Source organism: Bos grunniens, chromosome 15 (assembly GCF_055505025.1).
Source record: "Bos grunniens cultivar Pamir isolate PY7600 chromosome 15, Bosgru_T2T1.0, whole genome shotgun sequence".
Taxonomy (NCBI): Eukaryota; Metazoa; Chordata; class Mammalia; order Artiodactyla; family Bovidae; genus Bos; species Bos grunniens.
This window is the reverse complement of record NC_141179.1, coordinates 50,299,336-50,319,493: the sequence shown is the minus strand read 5'-3', so window position 1 is coordinate 50,319,493 and position 20,158 is coordinate 50,299,336. Positions and strand designations below refer to the sequence as shown.

General features: G+C 37.7%; 1 protein-coding gene and 1 long non-coding RNA gene across 2 annotated transcripts in view; both read right to left on the bottom strand.

Moving 5' to 3' along the window:
• LOC147358095 (uncharacterized) overlaps window positions 1–20,158 on the bottom strand; it is a 50,958-nt gene that overhangs the window by 12,782 nt on the left and 18,018 nt on the right. The gene's annotated exons all lie outside the window — the stretch shown is intronic.
• LOC147358097 (olfactory receptor 52M1-like) lies at window positions 814–1,836 on the bottom strand. Its single transcript, XM_086340429.1, has one exon. The coding sequence runs from the start codon at window positions 1,807–1,809 to the stop codon at window positions 814–816; it is 996 nt and encodes a 331-aa protein (XP_086196555.1). The 5' UTR covers window positions 1,810–1,836.

Here is a 20,158-nt window from a genome sequence, read left to right as displayed (position 1 = left end):
GTATGGGATTTGTACTCTTACCCATGCACCTGGTTATTTTCTCTTCTTGGTAATGTGGCAGTTTGAAAATTATAACTACTAAATATCAAATCTGTAATATATGAACTACATTTTAGCAGTCAGTAGAATTCAAGATATTGTTTATTTTTTAAATATTCCTGGCTCAATCATACTTTCTCTAAAAAGCCACTGAAGCTCTAATATCAATGTTGACACCTTCACAAAAATTCATGTTTATGAGTTTATTATTTTTGTTTCTGCTTGTTTCCCTTGAGGGGAGTACTCATGTCTTCTTAATTAAATTTATTTAGTTTTTGGGTATTATTAGTACTATTCATTTTTCTCAAGCCTTTCATTTCATTCAATCAGGTCATAGATACAACACTTATTACTGGTTCTAAATATTCACAGCCATATATATAGGACTCAAGATTTCTTCAAAATGCCTAATCTATAAAATTCAGCATGTAGATCTTAGATAATTTTTCCTTTTTTGGAGGGGGTGTGCAGGGAGAAGTGTCTACTGAAGTTTTCTATCCTTCTATCTACTTTTCATTCCCTATTGTACCTACCTCCAAAAGGTACATATTTAGGATGAGATTAACAACTTCATCACTAATATTACTAAATAAAAAAGTTACAGTAATGTGTTGAGTTAGAATCCATAGATATTCTACACATCTGTGAAATAACAACTTTCAGGTGGTAAGTGAAAATCAGCTTAAGGGAGTGAAAGTGTTTACTTATTTTTCCTACATCATCTCTTGCAGTTCTATGTATCTTGAAGTATGTACTTCATTGATCCAACTAAAATCAAGCAACTTTTACACTTAGTGCCTTAATAACATGCTCCCGTATTTTCTTGGTCCTTACTCCATACACAATGGGGTTGAGAAAAGGGGGCGCCAAAAGATACATATTTGCAATAAAAATGTGGATATGTGCAGGTATATTTTTCCCAAAACGGTGAGTGAAAATGGAAAAACCAGTTGTGGAGTAAAAGACAAGAATAACACAAACATGGGATCCACATGTGCCCAAAGCCTTAAAGCCAGCTTCTCGAGATGGCAAGCGGAATACAGACTGGAGGATGAAGACATAGGATACAGCAGTAAGAATCGCATCACATGAGCCAATGATAGAAGCCACACTGAGGCTGTAACGTGAGGTGGCTCCTGTGTCCACACACGCCAGCTTCAGCACGGCCATGAACTCACAGTAGGTGTGGGCAATGATTCGTGTTCTGCAGTAAGGCAGCTGTTTGAGCAGAATGGGGTGTGGAGAAAAGAAAGCAACTCCCCGAATCACCACAATAATACCCATTATAGTGATGCGAGTGTGGGTCAGTATGGTGGTGTGGCGCAGTGGATGACAAATGGCCACATAACGGTCAATGGCCATGGTCAGGAAAAAGCCTGATTCCATGGTAGTGAAGCTGTGAATGAAGAACATTTGGGTCAGACAGGCATCAAAGGCAATGTCATGGGCTCCAAGCCAGAAGAGACAGAGCATGCGAGGCAGTGCAGACATGGAGAGGACCAGGTCAGTGACTGAGAGCATGCATAAAAAGAGGAACATAGGCTCATGGAGGCTTCGCTCTGCCCTCACCACAGCCAGAATGGTGACATTCCCCACCACCGCCACCACATACATAGAGCAGAAGGGAATCCCAATCCAGACATGCAGGTGCTCCAGTCCTGGGATGCCCATCAGCGAGAAGGTGACAGGAGAGGGATGAGAAGTGTTGAGAGGAGGCATGATGGTTTTTTCTTTGATTTTTATCAGTTCTTCCGAAGATAAAGTTGCCATGCCAAGATGATCACAACCAGAAGGTGGAAATATGGGAGATTTAGTTGAGGATAACCCTTAATGATCTGTTTGTAAAACAATTCAAATTCATAATGACATGAATTTTAATTCACTAGGATCAGAGAAATAAAATGTGTAATATCATACCAAATACTGTGTTTGCAAATACATAAAGATCATTCATGTGTCACTGCATATTACCATAGGTGCATATAGGTCATCTTATCCATTTATTTCCAACAAAAAGTTTCTACATTTATTTAATTCAACAACTATTTGTTAACCAGTTACTGTGTAACAAGCCATGTCCTAGGCACTGGGAATAAAGTAACACATATCAGATATTCTTCTCAAGGAGATTACACTCTACAAGAAAAACATCACAATAGGATGGTGATAAAAATGTTATGTAAGCTGATATCTAAATTTTGGAGCTCACACTCTATCTAGGATATCAGACATTCTTGGAATGGAAATAGCAAGAAAAATTACTGTGAAGCAGGAGCAAACAGACAAGAGTGTCAGTGGTGGGAACTTAAAAATCAAAGGAGAAAGCAGGAGGCGATGAAGGCAATTCTTCCACATCAATGACTTAATCTTCACTTCCCCACTGTTCATTTTAGCAAAACATCAATTTTATAAGTGACTGTGTTGAGAATATTCTAAAATTATCTGCTTCAGTTTCCTCTGTAAAACATTTATGAAAGATATTTAATTTTCCAATGATTATATGGTTCCAAATTTGTTGTAGATAACCTGACTTGGTGTATTTTCATCTGTCACTCATAAGTTCTCCATACCACCAGTTCCATAGGATTTATATTTCCTTTACACTCCTTCCTGTGATAGTTGCCTGAAAACTATATTGCTAACATATTCACACTTTTCCAAATGCAGTATCACAATGTGAAAAGTGCACAGTTAATACTTAAACTATGGATTTATGACTTGATAAAGTGGAGTCTAAGAAGAGCATGCTTAGATTCCCCAAGGTGAATAATACAAGATATTATTCCTCAGAATGCAGAAGTATCTTCCAAAGCCATCTTGGGTTTTGACTTCCCTTTTCAAGCTGATTTTATGTCAGTGATAAACAGAAACTATGTTCTTTGGAGCAAGACTTAGAAAAGTCCTCCTTAATTTCTCAATCAGTATTTCTCTCAAGTGAGAAGACTTTCCACGGCTGTAATTGATTAAGTGGAGACACTGTAAAACTTTTTGGGAGTTATTGAAAATTCTTGTTTCACTAGGAGACTGCATAACCCACAGTCTAGGTGATTTAAGTAGTAGAAATAAACAATATCTCCACCTCCTGTTTTAAGATAAAGAAAGTTAAAATGCAGGCAATCAAGCTTCTGGAGTTACACATTAAATCTGGATAACTAAAAATTCACAAGACTGCATGCAGTAAAAATGTGATATCAGTTGGAGTATTTCCAAATGAGAGAATGATCTTGACACCTTTGGGTTGGCTTCTTAAATGACAATAATATATCCCATGCCTCTGGATCTCATTTGTCACACTGCCTATGTGTCTAATATGAAGCATAGTATATTATAATGTCAGTTTTTTCCTGTTTTTTTCTACTGTATACCCTTTAAATAAAGACATTATTATATGTTCTATGGACAAAAATATAAACAAGGACTATACATATACATATGTGAATATATACATATATGTGCATGTGTGTGCTAAGTCACTTCAGTCATGTCCAACTCTGTGCCACCCTATGGATTGCAGCCTGCCAGGCTACTCTGTCCATGGGATTCTCCAGGCAAGAATGCTGGGGTGGGTTGCCACACCCTCTTCCAGGGGATATTCCCAACCCCAGAGATAAAAGTCAGGTTTCTTAAGTCTCCTGCATGGGCAGGCTGGTTCTTTACTAGAGCCACCTGGGAAGCCTATAAATATATATGCACACGTATATACATGAAATATATATGTATATGAATATATATGAATGTCTATTAAGGTTAATGCTTTTCAATATTTTCCCATACTCAGTATTTCAAACAGGCTTTTTCACTGTAGAGATAGGCTCTTTTGTGCTCCTTCATTTATTCCTCCAGAAACCCACATTCTAATACAAGCAGAGCTGTTCATACTTGATTGGTAAATTGACCTGCCTATGTGCATGCTCACTCACTCAGTTGTGTCTGACTCTTTGCGACCCCCTGGACTGTCTGTTCATGGAATTCTCCAGGCCAGAATGCTTGAGTGGGTTGTCATTTCCTCTTCCAGGGGCTCTTCCAACCCAGGGATCAAACTTGCATCTCCCATGTCTCTTGCCTTGCAGGGGGATTCTTTACCACTGAGCCACCTGGGAAGCTCTCTGTAAATTGACCTAATGATGTCCAAAGTATCAGTTATTGAATACATCATACTGCTTTATGCTTCTCATAGTTCTAGTGGAGGGCTAAGCCTACATGGCAAAGAAGCCTTTGGGATCTCCTCCAGATAAAGGTGATGGGTGTGGAGATGGGGGCTAAGAAGGTTAAGGAAAAGAAGGACTCTTTATATCATTACAAATTATTTTGTTGTAGAGAAACCCTTGGTTACTAGTTATCTGTTCTCCCTCATCTCCCATCAAGGCAGCTACCCTGAGTTGTACAACCATCAGCTGTTGAGGAGAAATATGATTTCTCAAACAAGTTCTTATGTTCTCAAACAAGTTCTTCTGAAGATAATGTGAACTCATAAAGAAGCAAATAATTATCCCTTAATATGCTTACCAAAATCATGTAAATGCACCTAAGTGGTCCAAATACCACTAACTGAAGAATTGTTTTCTAGGCATCTACATTTACCAAGACTTTATTCTAGTGAAAAACTCTTGAACTGCACATATGTGGCTTTTTGAATGATTTACCTTATAAAGCACACCATAAAGAAGCAAGTTGTAATGCAGTAAACTATCGAGTGGGATATGAATTCTATAGCAATAATAGCAATCAGATCAGATCAGATGTGCCTAAAGGAAAGTCTCCTTAAGTGGTACCTAGAATGGTATCTAAACAACATATTACTTCTGGTCTTGGGAACTGATATATATATATTTGAAATACATGGTATATATGTATATATATATATCATGTGTGTATATATGTGTATATGTATGTATACATATATGTGTATATACATACATATGTATGTATGTATATACATGTATATACACACATCTATAGGCACATGTGTGTATATATAAATATATACATAACATAGACATAGGTATAGATACAGGTATAGATATCAAAAAAATAAGAGCACAAAGTTCCATTAGGAAGAGCAATCATAACACAATGAACTGAAAATTTTATGTAATTTGGATTCAATGAGTACACAACAGATGAGATTCTATGGGCAATAAAGTACATGAATATATATATATATATATATTGTATAACCTACAGATAATTTTATTATCCAATGTTTACAACAGTGTCTTTGACTTATTCATATATGTTGTATGCATAAACACAAAATAGAACACTGCAAAAGATGAAAAGTACTCACACTGATGGATACACACATCAGTTTTCAAAGTGCTTTTGTCTACAAGCATGCATGATATGATCACTAGGATGACATCTGCTTGAAAATACCAACCTGTGAGTCCAGATGACACAAGGTATCCATTTTCTTGTTACCCATATTTTATTTCTTTGAATAAATTATGCAACATAAAATAATTTTAAAAAGAGAGATAATCCTTACTTCTATGATATCCTTAGAAAAGATCTATGTCTCCTAACATCTGGTTCTTTCAAAATTTCATCCATTGAGAATAAGTGTGTATTTCCTCTGCTCAAATACTATTTCTCCTTCTTTGAATTTAGGTCGTTCATAAAATAAGATGGTGTGTTTTACAGAATCTCATGTCTTATAAAGTTATACTGAGATCACCCTTTTCTCCAGCCTTCTCTACTTTCATGACAACCCTAAGTCACTTATACAAGAAACTGATTTAGAGCCAACAAGAAACTCAAAGACCTAGCTTTTATATGTAGCAGCCTCAATATAATATTCTCAGAGGATAAGCAAGAATTACATTTGTCACAAAGGGGTCCCTATGGAATTAATGCCAGAAGGAAGACTATTTTGTGTACTTGAAGTAATTGATAATCTACATAATTTGAGAGCTTAGTGACACATGTAGCCATTCTTCAAAAATATATTATTTAATGTCAACCACTTAACAGGACCTGAAATCCTGAAAAAGGTCAAAAAGGCAAATGACATATTGTTTATTCCTTTGATTAACACAGTTTAATTACAACTTGAAACAAGAGTGAGTGACTCGATTTCCTCTGGATATATTCCTAAAAGTGCAGTTACTGAATAACATGGCACTTCTGTGTTTTGCTTTGTTTAAATTTTTGAGGAAACTCCATACTGTGTCCCATCATTACTGCACTAATTTATATTCTCACAAACAGAGTACAGGGATTTCTGTTTCTTCACAGTCTGTCCAAAATTTGTTACTACTGTCTTTTTTTCACACTAACCTTCATAATAGGTGATATCAATTGTGACTTTGATTTGCATTTCCCTTATGATTAGTGATGTTGAACACCTTTTTCATATAAATATTAGCCATTCATGTCTTCTTTTGAGAAACATGTCTTCAGGTCACTTGCCTAATTTCTAATGGAGTTACTTTATTGTTGCTGCACTGAGTTACATGAACTATATGAATTCCTCATATATTTTGGATCCTAACCCCTAAACAACTCCATGGCTTGTAAATATTTCTTCCTATTCCATAGATTATTGTTTATTCTGTTGATTGTTTCCTTTTAACAGGACAGAATTTTTTTAGTTCCACACAAACCCATTTGATTATTTTTGCTTTGCTGGCTAATTTTTGATGTCATATCTAAAACATCATTGCCCAGACAAATGTGAAAAGCCTTTCCCCTCCATTTTCTTCTAGGAGTTTTATGGTTTCAGGACTTTAATCCATTTTACTTCATTTTTTGTATGATGCCATATACAGCTCTAATTTCATTCTTCTGCATATGGGTGTCCAGTTTTCCCAACCATTTATTGAAGAGAATATCCTTTTTCCATTGTGTTCTGGCACCCTTGTAGACTGTATAGGTTTATTTCTAGGCTGTGTTATCTGTTTCATTGATCTGCTTTCTCTGACTTTATGCCAGTTCCATACTGTTTTGACTACTATACTGCTGCTGCTGCTGTTAAGTCGCTTCAGTTGTGTCTAACTCTGTGCGACCCCATAGATGGCAGCCCACCAGGCTCCCCCGTCCCTGGGATTCTCCAGGCAAGAACTCTGGAGTGGATTGCTATTTCCCTCTCCAATGCATGAAAGTGAAAAGTGAAAGTGAAGTCACTCTGTCATGTCTGACTCTTAGTGACCCCATGGACTGCAGCCTACCAGGCTCCTCCATCCATGGGAGTTTCCAGGCAAGAGTACTGGAGTGGGTTGCCATTGCCTTCTCCATTTGATTACTATAGCTTTGTAGTATATTTTGAAATCAGGAAGTGAGATGCCTCCATCTTTGTTCTTAGTCAATATTGCTTTGACTATTTGAGATCTTTTGTGATTCCATACGAATTTTAGATTTTTTTTTCTATTTCTGTTTGAATGCCATTAAATTTTCAATAGGGATTACACTGAATCTGTAGATCACTTTAGACAGTTTGGGAATTTTAACAATACCAATTCTTGTAATCCATGAACGTAATGTCTTTCCAATTACCTGGATCTTCTTTCATTTTTTCTCAATAGCTTTATAATTTTCAGTGTTCAAGTGTTTTGCCTCTTTGTTTATGTTTGTTCATAACTATTTTATCCTTTTTGTTGGTATTCTGAACAGAATTGTTTTCTCAATTTTCTTTTAGAATTGTTTACTGATTTTGTACAAAAACAAAATGATTTCTTATACTGATTTTGTGTTGTGCAACTAAATTTATTAGTTCTAAGAGTTACAATTAATAAACCAGAATACTAAGCTATTCACTAGTATCAGAAGTAGTCATACATTCTGCACTTTATTCTTGCCATCCTAATTTTTCTTCAATTGGCTCTCCATCACAGCTGCTAAACTCACTTATCTGCTTTGTACTGGAAGACTCCATCCCATATTACCCTGAACTTTACTAATAATTTCCCTCAGTGCCCAACTTTTTAATGATGACTCATTTCATACTCTTTAAAAAGAAAGAGAAAAGTGGTTTACATTACACTACAGACAAAAGTTGAGGTTAAGTATTCAGACATACACACACACACACACACACACACACACACACACACACACATGCATTTATTCATTGAGTATTTATGTCAATATATATTCTTCCCAACATGGAAATGAAGGATTTTCATTTATTTATTTATTTATTTGCCAATTTTGGAACCATCCATTTTCCAATCACATAGAGAGAAAAGATATATCTAAAGGAGCCGAAATCAGATTGATTATATTCTTTGCAGCCACAGATGGAGAAGCTCTATACAGTCAGCAAAAACAAGACAAGGAGCTGACTGTGGCTCAGACCCTGAACTCCTTATTGTGAAATTCAGACTTAAATTGAAGAAAGTAAGGAAAACCACTAGACCATCCAGGTATGACCTAAATCAAATCCCTTATGATTATACAGTGGAAGTGAGAAATAGTTTTAAGGGCCTAGATCTGATAGATAGAGTGCCTGGTGAGCTATGGAATGAGGTTTGTGACATTGTACAGGAGACAGGGATCAAGACCATCCCCATGGAAAAGAAATGCAAAAAAGCAAAATGGCTGTCTGGGGAGGCCTTACAAATAGCTGTGAAAAGAAGAGAAGTGAATAGCAAAGGAGAAAAGGAAAGATATAAGCATCTGAATGCAGAGGTCCAAAGAATAGCAAGAAGAGATAAGAAAGCCTTCTTCAGCGATCAATGCAAAGAAATAGATGAAAACAACAGAATGGGAAAGACTAGAGATCTCTTCAAGAAAATCAGAGATACCAAAGGAACATTTCATGCAAAGATGGGCTCGATAAAGGACAGAAATGGTATGGACCTAACAGAAGCAGAAGGTATTAAGAAGAGATGGCAAGAATACACAGAAGAACTATACAAAAAAGATCTTCATAACCCAGATAATCACGATGGTGTGGTCACTGACCTAGAGCCAGACATCCTGGAATGTGAAGTCAAATGGGCCTTAGAAAGCATCACTACGAACAAAGCTAGTGGAGGTGATAGAATTCCAGTTGAGCTATTCCAAATCCTGAAAGATGATGCTGTGAAAGTGCTACACTCAATATGCCAGCAAATTTGGAAAACTCAGCAGTGGCCACAGGACTGGAAAAGGTCAGTTTTCATTCCAACCCCAAAGAAAGGCAATGCCAAAGAATGCTCAAACTATCGCACAATTGCACTTATCTCACATGCTAGTGAAGTCATGCTTAAAATTCTCCAAGCCAGGCTTCAGCAATATGTGAACCGTGAACTTCCTGATGTTCAAGCTGGTTTTAGAAAAGGCAGATGAACCAGAGATCAAATTGACAACATCTGCTGGATCATGGAAAAAGCAAGAGAGTTCCAGAAAAACATCTATTTCTGCTTTATTGACCATGCCAAAGCCTTTGACTGTGTGGATCACAATCAATTGTGGAAAATTCTGAAGGAGATGGAAATAGCAGACCACCTGATCTGCCTCTTGAGAAATTTGTATGTAGGTCAGGAAGCAACAGTTAGAATTGCACATGGAACAACAGACTGGTTCCAAATAGGAAAAGGAATACGTCAAGGCTGTATATTGTCACCCTGCTTATTTAACTTATATGAAGAGTACATCATGAGAAATGCTGGACTGGAAGAAACACTAGCTAGAAACAAGATTGCTGGGAGGAATATCAATAACCTCAGATATGCAGATGACACCACCCTTATGGCAGAAAGTGAAGAGGAACTACAAAGCCTCTTGATGAAAGTGCAAGTGGAGAGTGAAAAAATTGGCTTAAAGCTCAACATTCAGAAAACAAAGATCGTGGCATCCGGTCCCATCACTTCATGGGAAATAGATGGGGAAACAGTGGAAACAGTGGCAGACTTTATTTTTCTGGGCTCCAAAATCACTGCAGATGGTGACTGCAGCCATGAAATTAAAAGATGCTTACTCCTTGGAAGGAAAGTTATGACCAACCTAGATAGCATATTCAAAAGCAGAGACATTACTTTGCCAACAAAGGTTCGTCTAGTCAAGGCTATGGTTTTTCCTGTGGTCATGTATGGATGTGAGAGTTGGACTGTGGAGAAGGCTGAGCGCCGAAGAATTGATGCTTTTGAACTGTGGTGTTGGAGAAGACTCTTGAGAGTCCCTTGGACTGCAAGGAAATCCAACCAGTCCATTCTGAAGGAGATCAGCCCTGGGTTTTCTTTGAAAGGAATGTTGCTAAAGCTGAAACTGCAGTACTTTGGCCACCTCATGCGAAGAGTTGACTCATTGGAAAAGACTCTGATGCTTGGAGGGATTGAGGGCAAGAGGAGAAGGGGACGACAGAGGATGAGATGGCTGGGTGGCATCACTGACTTGATGGACGTGAGTCTGAGTGAACTTTGGGAGTTGGTGATGGACAGGGAGGCCTCGTGTGCTGCAATTATGGGGTCACAAAGAGTCGGACACGACTGAGCGATTGATCTGATCTGAAGGGAGCCTCAAGTGTTTGGCTCAAAACAAAGGGTTCACTATCTTCTAAACGATTGTGTTTAAAGGATAAGTAAATGTGTGTATATATGCACATATATATAAAGGGAGGCTGCTTCGTTAAAAGAAATAACTCTCTGTTGTGCAACGTAGCTTGAAACAACTGTTTGTGTTCATACTGCAGAGCTGAACATGGTGGCTCCTTACTTATCACAGCTCCAAGCCCCAGGTAAACAAGGTTTCTGCCAAAAGGAACATCAATCCAGACACAGGAAAAAGGTATAGCCAAACTAAGTATACATTCATATAGTGACTTGCTGCTGCTAAGTTGCTTCAGTCGTGTCCGACTCTGTGCGACCCCATAGACGGCAGCCCACCAGGCTCCCCCGTCTCTGGGATTCTCCAGGCAAGAGTACTGGAGTGGGGTGCCATTGCCTTCTCCTGTAGTGACTTACAAGTTTTAAAGAGTATTACATGGACTGTATGGGCCAGAGATAAGTAGTAAGAAGGCAAAATACCAACAGAAACATGAAGAAATAAAAAGAGGATTCCAGTGTATCTTACTGATCCAAGAAAACGTTGACATTAATTCTTGCTTAAATGACTTCACTTTCAACTCTGATTAATCAATTTTAACTACAATTAATTCTTTCCTAAAACATTTTTTCCTTCAAATCCACATATTAAATATTTTACCATTCAAAATAGATGAGGAATATTGTGAGAAATACAGCTAGAGAAGGAAGATTATATATATATGTGTGTGTATAATTGTACATATATATATGAATGTGTTTATATATATATATATGCATTTTTATACATATGCATGTATACACAAACTAACTTCTCCAACTCCCACAATATTCCCTATCACAATGAACTGTAATGACATGAAATGTATATATGACCTTTGTTTCAAGACTATTCTTTTTCTATATCCATCCCTTTGCTTGTATTTCTTCATTATGTTTTTCACTCAGTAAGCTTCAATTTACAGTTCAAATAAAATCTAAGACATGGTAAAACTTATCTGTGGTAATAAAAACAAGAAATATTAATAGTTGCTTGAAATGAAGAGAGGTTTGGATGATGATTGGAATGTAGCCTAAGGGAGTCTCCGAGATACTGAAAAATTTCAGTACCCAAAAATAAGGTGATGATTACATAGTAGAAATCATATATTAAACATATATTAAAGTAAACATATATTAAAAGTTCATCATACGGAGAAACAGAATCATTATCCTTTTGATGGACATTTCAGTCATTGGGGTTAGTCTGAAAAAGACTACTACAAAAATTACTATATAAGACTTACCGTTGACTTATATGTGTTACTTTTTAGTAAATACTATGTAGTAGAATTGTTGGGTCATGAGGGAAGTTTGTATTTCTTTGAAAGTAAAATTCTAATAGAGACAAAAAAGATTAAACCATATTGATATGGGACATACAAAGAATACATATATATGTACATACATTTATACATATATATACTACTATTCAATAATGTAGCTATAAAATGAGAACTCTCTGTCTTTCTTGCTTTATGCTTTAAAAATGAATATTTTACCATTCTATGTATATGAATGGCTTCAAATTCTTTGTAGAATAAGACAATATTAAATAAATGAATAAATATACACATAAATATATACAATGAATAACATTTCTGAAATGCTTTTCTCCTAAAGGAGATTATATTTTTTAATGGAAAATCTCAAATTAATAAATGCATATTGGAGAAAGGAGAGAATGGGGAGGCAAATATTCCAGAAGGAGTGGACAACTGATGAAAACCTTACTCTGAGAAAACAGTGCGACAGGCAAAGAAAAAGAAAGTGAGAAAAAAATAGAGAAAGCGGGAGAAAGGAAGGAAAGACACAAGAAAGAAGTGAAAGACGAGCAATTATAAAGGAGTAAAATGAAAATCAGAAAGTAGAGAAAAGAAGGTAAGATAAGGAGATGGGAAGAAGGGAGAGATGTCAGCCTTTAGTATAAATTCCTGAGGAAACTATGAAGAAAAAAAGAATAGTAAAAGTAATGAAGATGATAACAGTGCATGAAAGCATTTTCTTCTCCTCATATTTCAAATGGATTTCGTTTGTATACTGAAGCTGGATAAATAATTCTGAGGCTGGACAACTACTGACAACATAATACCCCAAATAAAAACATAAATAAGTAAATAAACAAAAATTTGATGGCATCATGTGAGGATTGAAAGTGAGTGCAGACAGTTGAGCCTCACTCAGAAGAAAACTATCTAGGTGGACACCCTCATATTTTGGTCACTGTCACTTAAACCCCCACAATCTGCATGCTTGCTACAGAAAGGCATCTTCTCATTGCAATCTTAGTTAATTAATGATTTTTGAAGTAAGTGAGTGAACTACTAAAGCTCTGGGTCAGGAAACAGTCTACATTTGCAACCTCTGAGAGGGAAAACCCATTACTGACAGTCTTCTTAGATCCTTACCTCTTCAGTTCAGTTCAGTTCAGTCGCTCAGTTGTGTCTCACTCTGTGACCCCATGGACTGCAGTATGCCAGGCTTCCCTGTCTATCACCAATTCCTGGAGCTTACTCAAACTCATGTCCAGTGAGTCAGTAATGCCATCCAACCATCCTTACCTCTCAACAACTGTCAAACTCTTCTGTGACATTCAATTAGTATAGTTAGCTTTGAATAAAACGTATTTAAAACCTGGCTACTCAGTAAGTCTCCTTTATAATAATGTATACCTGTGGCGGATTCATGTTGATATGTGGCAAAACCAATACAATATTGTAAAGTTAAAAAATAAAATTAAATTAAAAAAATAATGAATAACTTTAATGTTTTTTAAAAATATATCTAAGAGATTCAGAGGGTTATCAGCACATACCAAAGCTTTGTATACCTAAAACTGTAATTCCAAAGAGTACTTTAAGCCTTTAGAATTCTAAGCCCTTAGAGTAAATGGGACAGAAATGCCCAGCGATGACCTGCTGGGCAGTGTTCTCACTCATGCTCAGCCTACTGCTTCTGCTAGAGGGAAATGGAAAAACATTTTAAAATGCTGCCTTGGTCATTCATTTTTCTTTTCATCACAATGTCATTTCTGTTCTCTGTGTTTAGAATTTTTCATCAAAAAAAGAGAGTGGGGGAGCTAGATTAATATAATTTAGATTTGAAATAATTTTCCAGATAATTTGGTCTCATTTTGTTATTTATAGTCCTCAAGTAATTTATTGTGTATGAAAAATGGTTCCCATGATTCTGGATTCAAGTCACCTGGAGGCCTGTTGACTCTAATGTTCTTTGGCTTCCTGAAAACTAAAAAGAATAATTATGAGCAACAGACCACCTATGTCTGTAGAGATATGGTATATGTTTGAGTGATATGGAAAGTAAGACAATATAGGAAAATTGTAAGCCTTGAAAAGGTTTAGTATCATATAAATTTATACAAAATATTAGTCTTCTTTGTGACTGGGCAAAAGATATCCTGATCTCCTTTCTGGCTTATTGATTCTATTGGAGATCATCTATTAGCACCTTTTCTTCCTCTTCTTCTCAATAAGTAAGAATTAGATGATCCTGTATGTGACTGGATTATTTAAAAACTATGGTGCACTGGGATGACCCTGAGGGATGGGATGGGGAGGGAGGTGGGAGGTGGTTCAGGATGGGGGATACATGTACACCCATGACTGATTCATGTGAATGTATGGCAAAAACCACTACAGTATTGTAAAGTAGTTAGCCTCCAATTAAAATAAACAAATAAACTAAAACAAACAAACATAAAGCTGCTAAGTCGCTTTAGTCATGTCTGACTCTGTGTGACCCCATAGACAGCAGCCCACCAGGCTCCCCCATCCCTGGGATTCTCTAGGCAAGAATACTGGAGTGAGTTGCCATTGCCTTCTCCAATGCATGAAAGTGAAAAGTGAAAAGTGAAAATGAAGTCGCTCAGTCGTGTCCGACTCTTCACAACCTCATGGACTGCAGCCTACCAGGCTCCTCTGTCCATGGGAATTTCTAGGCAAGAGTACTGGAGTGGGGTGCCATTGCCTTCTCCAATGCATGAAAGTGAAAAGTGAAAGTGAAGTTGCTTAGTCGTGTCTGATTCTTAGCAACTTCATGGACTGCAGCCTACCAGGCTCCCCAATCCATGGGATTTTCCAGGTAAGAATACTGAGTGGGGTGCCATTGTCTTCTCCAATTTCCTAACTACATGATACTAAAGATATCACCTTAATATTTTGACTGTGGTCAATCTTATACATAGGAAGATGAGGAAAGCTCTGGAATTTTCATCTTCTTGTGAGTTTTTCTTTGTTTTTTTTTTTCCCATTTATGTAATCAAGGAGTTTTCAGTTGTGTGTTTTGTTTTGCTTCCTCAGTATTATTAGCTTGTTTCTTGGTAAAATAACCAGTTTTTTCATAGCTACTATAGATAATATCTGAACTGTGCCAACCATCAATCTATTCTATATATTATCTCATTTAGCACCGAGGTAAGGGAGGTTATTACTCCTTTACAGGCAAGTGAACCCTAATATTCCATAAAATCTTCAGCAAGATTCTATAGTTAAGTGTGGGAGGGTGGGATCTAGGATTAGTAGCCAGATCATCTTTCATATTTTCAAGCACTTAATTTTAACTTCTTGTTTTTCAGTCACTCAGTTGTGTCCGACTCTTTGTGACCCCATGGACTACAGCACACTGGGCTTCCCTGTCCTTCACCATCTCCTGGAGTTTGCTCAAACTCATGTCCGTTGGGTCCATGATACCATCCTACCATCTCATCCTCTGTCGTCCCTTTCTCCTCCTGCCTTCAGTCTTTCCCAGCATCAGGGTCATTTCCAATGAGTTGGCTCTTTGCATCAGGTGGCCAAAGTATAACTGTGTTAACTGTGCTATGCTGTGCTTAGTCTCTCAATCCTGTCAGACTCTCTGTGATCCAATTACTGATAATTAGACAACTAATCTGATAAAACATTGTCATCAAGTGGGTGTGACTATTTATTTTTGCCTTTACAATTCAGGCAATTTTTGAATTCAGGAGATACTGATTTATTTGGATTCTGAAATTTCCTTTTCTCTTAGCTTTTATCATTTCTCACAACTCACACGTAATTATTAGCAACATCTTCCACACATTTCACCATTTCTCCCACTACATCTTTCCAAATACTACATAGAAATATAAAAGAAAATTATTTGTCATAACATTTATTGCTTTAATCCATATCTTATGACTATTATGACTATAGTATTAATATCAGTACAGTATATGGCATTCATATTGGTGCAGGATCACAAGCAAAGAGATCTCAGTGTACCTCCATCATTCTTTTTTCATTCATATGAGAATTATTACACCAAAAATCCCTTTTATACCTCTATGCTGCTGCTGCTGCTGCTAAGTCACTTCAGTCGTGTCTGACTCTGTGCAACCCCACAGACAGCAGCCCACCAGGCTCCCCCATCCCTGGGATTCTCCAGGCAAGAACACTGGAGTGGGTTGTACATGTGCTTTAAGTGGCTATGAAACAGCTACTTATATGATCTATTCAAGAGACTGACATCATAGACAAACAAAAATAGAGACTTCCACTTACATTCATAAATGGCTTCCTTTTCCATGGTATATGAATATGACCAGATCAGAGGAAACCTCTTTGTGGGAGTAGTTTCAATCAGTTTTTAGGCATGGACAGAAAGTAGTAAAATGTGAAGTGGTCCAAAAATTACAGAATGATTAATGAAACAGACATTAATAGGAAATAAAAATAAATTTCTTAAATTTGAGATTAGGTTCTTATAAAAGGGAACCCAAGTCAAATACAGAAAGAGTATAAAACTAGGGAGGTACTAAGAGTTGGTCATTATATTCAAAAGTGCTTCAGAATCCAAGCCACAGCTAATGAACCACAATATACTGTAGAGAGTCATAGTACAACTTGGGATCACAGTACAGTGTAAAGCTATTAAAAAGAAAAGTCGGATCCCCACTGCATAAAGCAGAAGGATATACAACTAGTTATCTACTGAACTTTAACTTGTGGGGGAAAAGCATAATATCATGCATCCAGCTATATGTTACATGTAAACTATCTTAGTTCTGCTTTTGACTCAATTCTACCCTATTTTTAGCTATTACCCTTCTTGAAATATTTCTGTCTATTATTATTTTTTTTTTAATTTCCTAAAGCCTCCCTGTAAAAATATCCTCTGTATTTCACCTTCCCTATTCCATGCAACAGTTCTCCTTAAACATAAATAAAGGATAATTTATAGAACCAACAACCCCAGAAGCCTTTAAAAATAGGTCACCTTGGGGAGGAACCAAGATGGCAGAGGAGTAGGATGGAGAGAACACTCTCTCCCCCACAAATTCATCAAAAGAGCATTTAAACGTCAAGTAAATTCCACAAAACAACTTCTGAATGCCAGCAGAGGACATCAGGCACCCAGAAAAGCAACCCAACTCTTTGAAAGGAGGTAGGAAAAAATATAAAAGACAAAAAAAGAGACAAAAGAGGGAGGGACGGAGTTCCGTCCCGGGAAGGGAGTCTTAAAAAGAGAGAAGTTTCCAAACACCAGGAAACCTTCTCACTGCTGAATCTGTGCCGAGCTTTGGAAGCACAGAGGGAAACATAACAGGGAGAAAAAATAAATAAACAATTAAAACTCGCAGATTGCAAGCCCTACGGTACTCCCCCAGCGGAGAAGCAGCACAGATGCCTGCACACACCATTAGCAAGCGGAGGCTGGGCAGGGAGGTGCAGCGGGGGCTGCATCGCTGAGAGTAAGAATCTGGCCTGAATACCCTGAGCGCTATCTGAGCGAAATAATTTTGGCTAGCAAACCAGACTGTGGGATATCTACCACGCGAAAAGCCAGCCCTAACCTAAGACACCGCCAGGCCCGCGCACGGAACAAAGGACCGAACAGAGATAGCTGGCTGCAGACCTTCCCCCTCCAGTGACAGGCAGCCAGAGCTGGAAGGGGGCAATCACAGGCCCAGAGAGACATTATCTATAAAACTGTAAGCAGGCTTCTTTGCTAACTAAAACTTATTGGGCCTCTGGACGGTCAACATCTGCCTGAGAAGGTGCACCGGTTTTACACCCAGATAACCGAGTGGCGGGGAGGCGATAAGTTGCAGCATTGGCGCTCGCCAAACACCTCATCACCTGAGCTGCTCGGACCTGGGAAGAGCACAAAACGCAGGCCCAACTGAGTCTGCGCCTCTGAGGACTACCCGAGTGCCTGAACCTGAGCAGCTTGGACCTGGGAGGTGCATGCAGCCCAGGGCCGGCCTCAGATTGTTCCCGGCGGAACAACCTAGAGCCCGAGCAGTGTGGGCAGGGAGGCTACACGTGCCGTGAGTGGGGGCAGACCCAGTGTGGCTGAGGCACTGCGAGCGCACGCCAGTGTTATTTGTTTGCAGCATCCCTCCCTCCCTCCCCACAGAGCGACTGAACAAGTGAGCCTTAAAAAAAAAAAAAAAAAAAAAGTGTCCTCCATCATCCCCTTTGTGTCAGGGCGGAAACCAGACACTGAAGAGACCAGCAAACAGAAGAAGTTATAACAGAGGGAAACGCCTTGGAAGCTACAGGCAATAGATTAAAACCCTGTGGTTACTACGGACTACATAGGAAGGAGCCTACAGATCTTGAGAAATATAAGTCGGACCAAGGAACTAGCCAAAAATGAACTGAACCCACAGTACTCACAACAAAACCAAAGAAAGTCCTAGATATATTTTTACTATTTTTATGATCATTCTTTCTTTTTTTTTTTAAATTTTTTTAAAATTTTAAGTCCTCTATTGTTCCTTTAATTTTCACTTTTATAACCTATTACTTTGAAAAAAAAAAAAAGACCCTATTTTTTTCTTCTTCAGCAAACTTCATATATATATATTTTATAATTTTTTTGACCTTGTTTTTTTTTTTTTTTTCTTCTTTTCTTTAACACTGTATTTTTGAAATTCCAAACTCTACTCTAGATTTTTAATTCTAGCTTTTTGGTATATGTTATCAATTTTATACCTATAGTTTTTTTATAATTTCTGTGACTTTTTTTTTTCTCTGTTTCTTTCTCTTCTTCTTTTATATAACATTGTATATCTGAAATTCCAAACTCTACTCTAGATTTTTAATTTATGCTTTTTGGTATTTGATATCAATTTTGTACCTGTATTTTCTTTATAATTTTTGTGACATTGTTTTTGTTTGTTTCTTTGTTTTCTCACTTTATTTTTCTTCTTCTTTTTTTTTTTTAACATTGTATTTTTGAAATTCCAAACTCTACTCTAGATTTTTAATTTTGCTTTTTGGTATTAGTTATCAATTTTGTACCTGTATTTTCGTTATAATTTTTGCGACCTTGTTTGTTTTTGTTTGTTCGTTTTTTCTTTCTTTGCCTTCTTCTTTTCTTTAACATCGTATTTTTGAAATTCCAAACTCTACTCTAGATTTTTAATTTTTGCTTTTATGTATTTGTTACCAATTTTGTACCTTTAAGAACCCAATCTTCAGGACCCATTTTTCACTAGGGAGCGAGATTACTGGCTTGACTTCTCTCTCTCCCTTTGAACTCTCCTTTTTCTCCACCAGGTCGCCTGTGTCTCCTCACTAACCCCTCTCTACTCTACCCAACTCTGTGAATTTCTGTGTGTTCCAGACGGTGGAGAACACTTAGGGAACTGATTACTGGCTGGATCTGTCTACCTCCTTTTCATTCCCTGCTTTTATCCTACTGGCCACCTCTGTCTCCTTCCTCCTTCTTCTCTTCTCTGTATAACTCTGTGAACATCTCTGAGTGGTCCAGTTGTGGAGTGCACATAAGGAAGTGACTACTGGCTAGCCGACTCTCTCCACTATTGATTCCACCTCATCTCATTTGGGTCACCTCTAACTCCCTCCTCCCTCTTCTCTTCCCATGTAATGCTGTGAACCTCTCTGAGTGACCCTCACAGTAGAGAAACTTTACATCTTTAATGTAGATGTTTTATCAGTGGTGCTGTATAGAAGGAGAAGTTTTGAAACTACTGTAAAAATAAGACCGATAACTGGAAGCAGGAGGCTTAAGTCCAAACCCTGACTCCAGGGAACTCCTGACTCCAAGGAACATTAATTGACAGGAGCTCATCAAACACCTCCATACCGACACTGAAACCAAGCACCACACAAGGGCCAACAAGTTCCAGGGCAAGACATACCAAGCAAATTCTCCAGCAACAAAGGAACACAGCCCTGAGCTTCAAGATACAGGCTGCCCAAAGTCACTCCAAAACCATAGACATCCCATAACTCATTACTGGACATTTCATTGCACTCCAGAGAGAAGAAATACAGCTCCACCCACCAGAACACCGACACAAGCTTCCCTAACCAGGAACCCTTGACAAGCCACCTGTACAAACCCACACACAGCGAGGAAAAGCCACAATAAAGAGAACTCCACAAATTGCCAGAATACAGAAAGGACACCCCAAACTCAGCAATTTAAACAAGATGAAGAGACAGAGGAATACCCAGCAGATAAAGGAACAGGATAAATGCCCACCAAACCAAACAAAAGAGGAAGAGATAGGGAATCTACCTGATAAAGAATTCCGAATAATGATAGTGAAATTGATCCAAAATCTTGAAATTAAAATGGAATCACAGATAAATAGCCTGGAG

Coding starts and splice junctions, on each gene's coding strand:
- LOC147358097 (XM_086340429.1), bottom strand. CDS start 1,809: ATGGCAACTTTATCTTCGGAAGAACTGATAAAAATCAAAGAAAAAACC.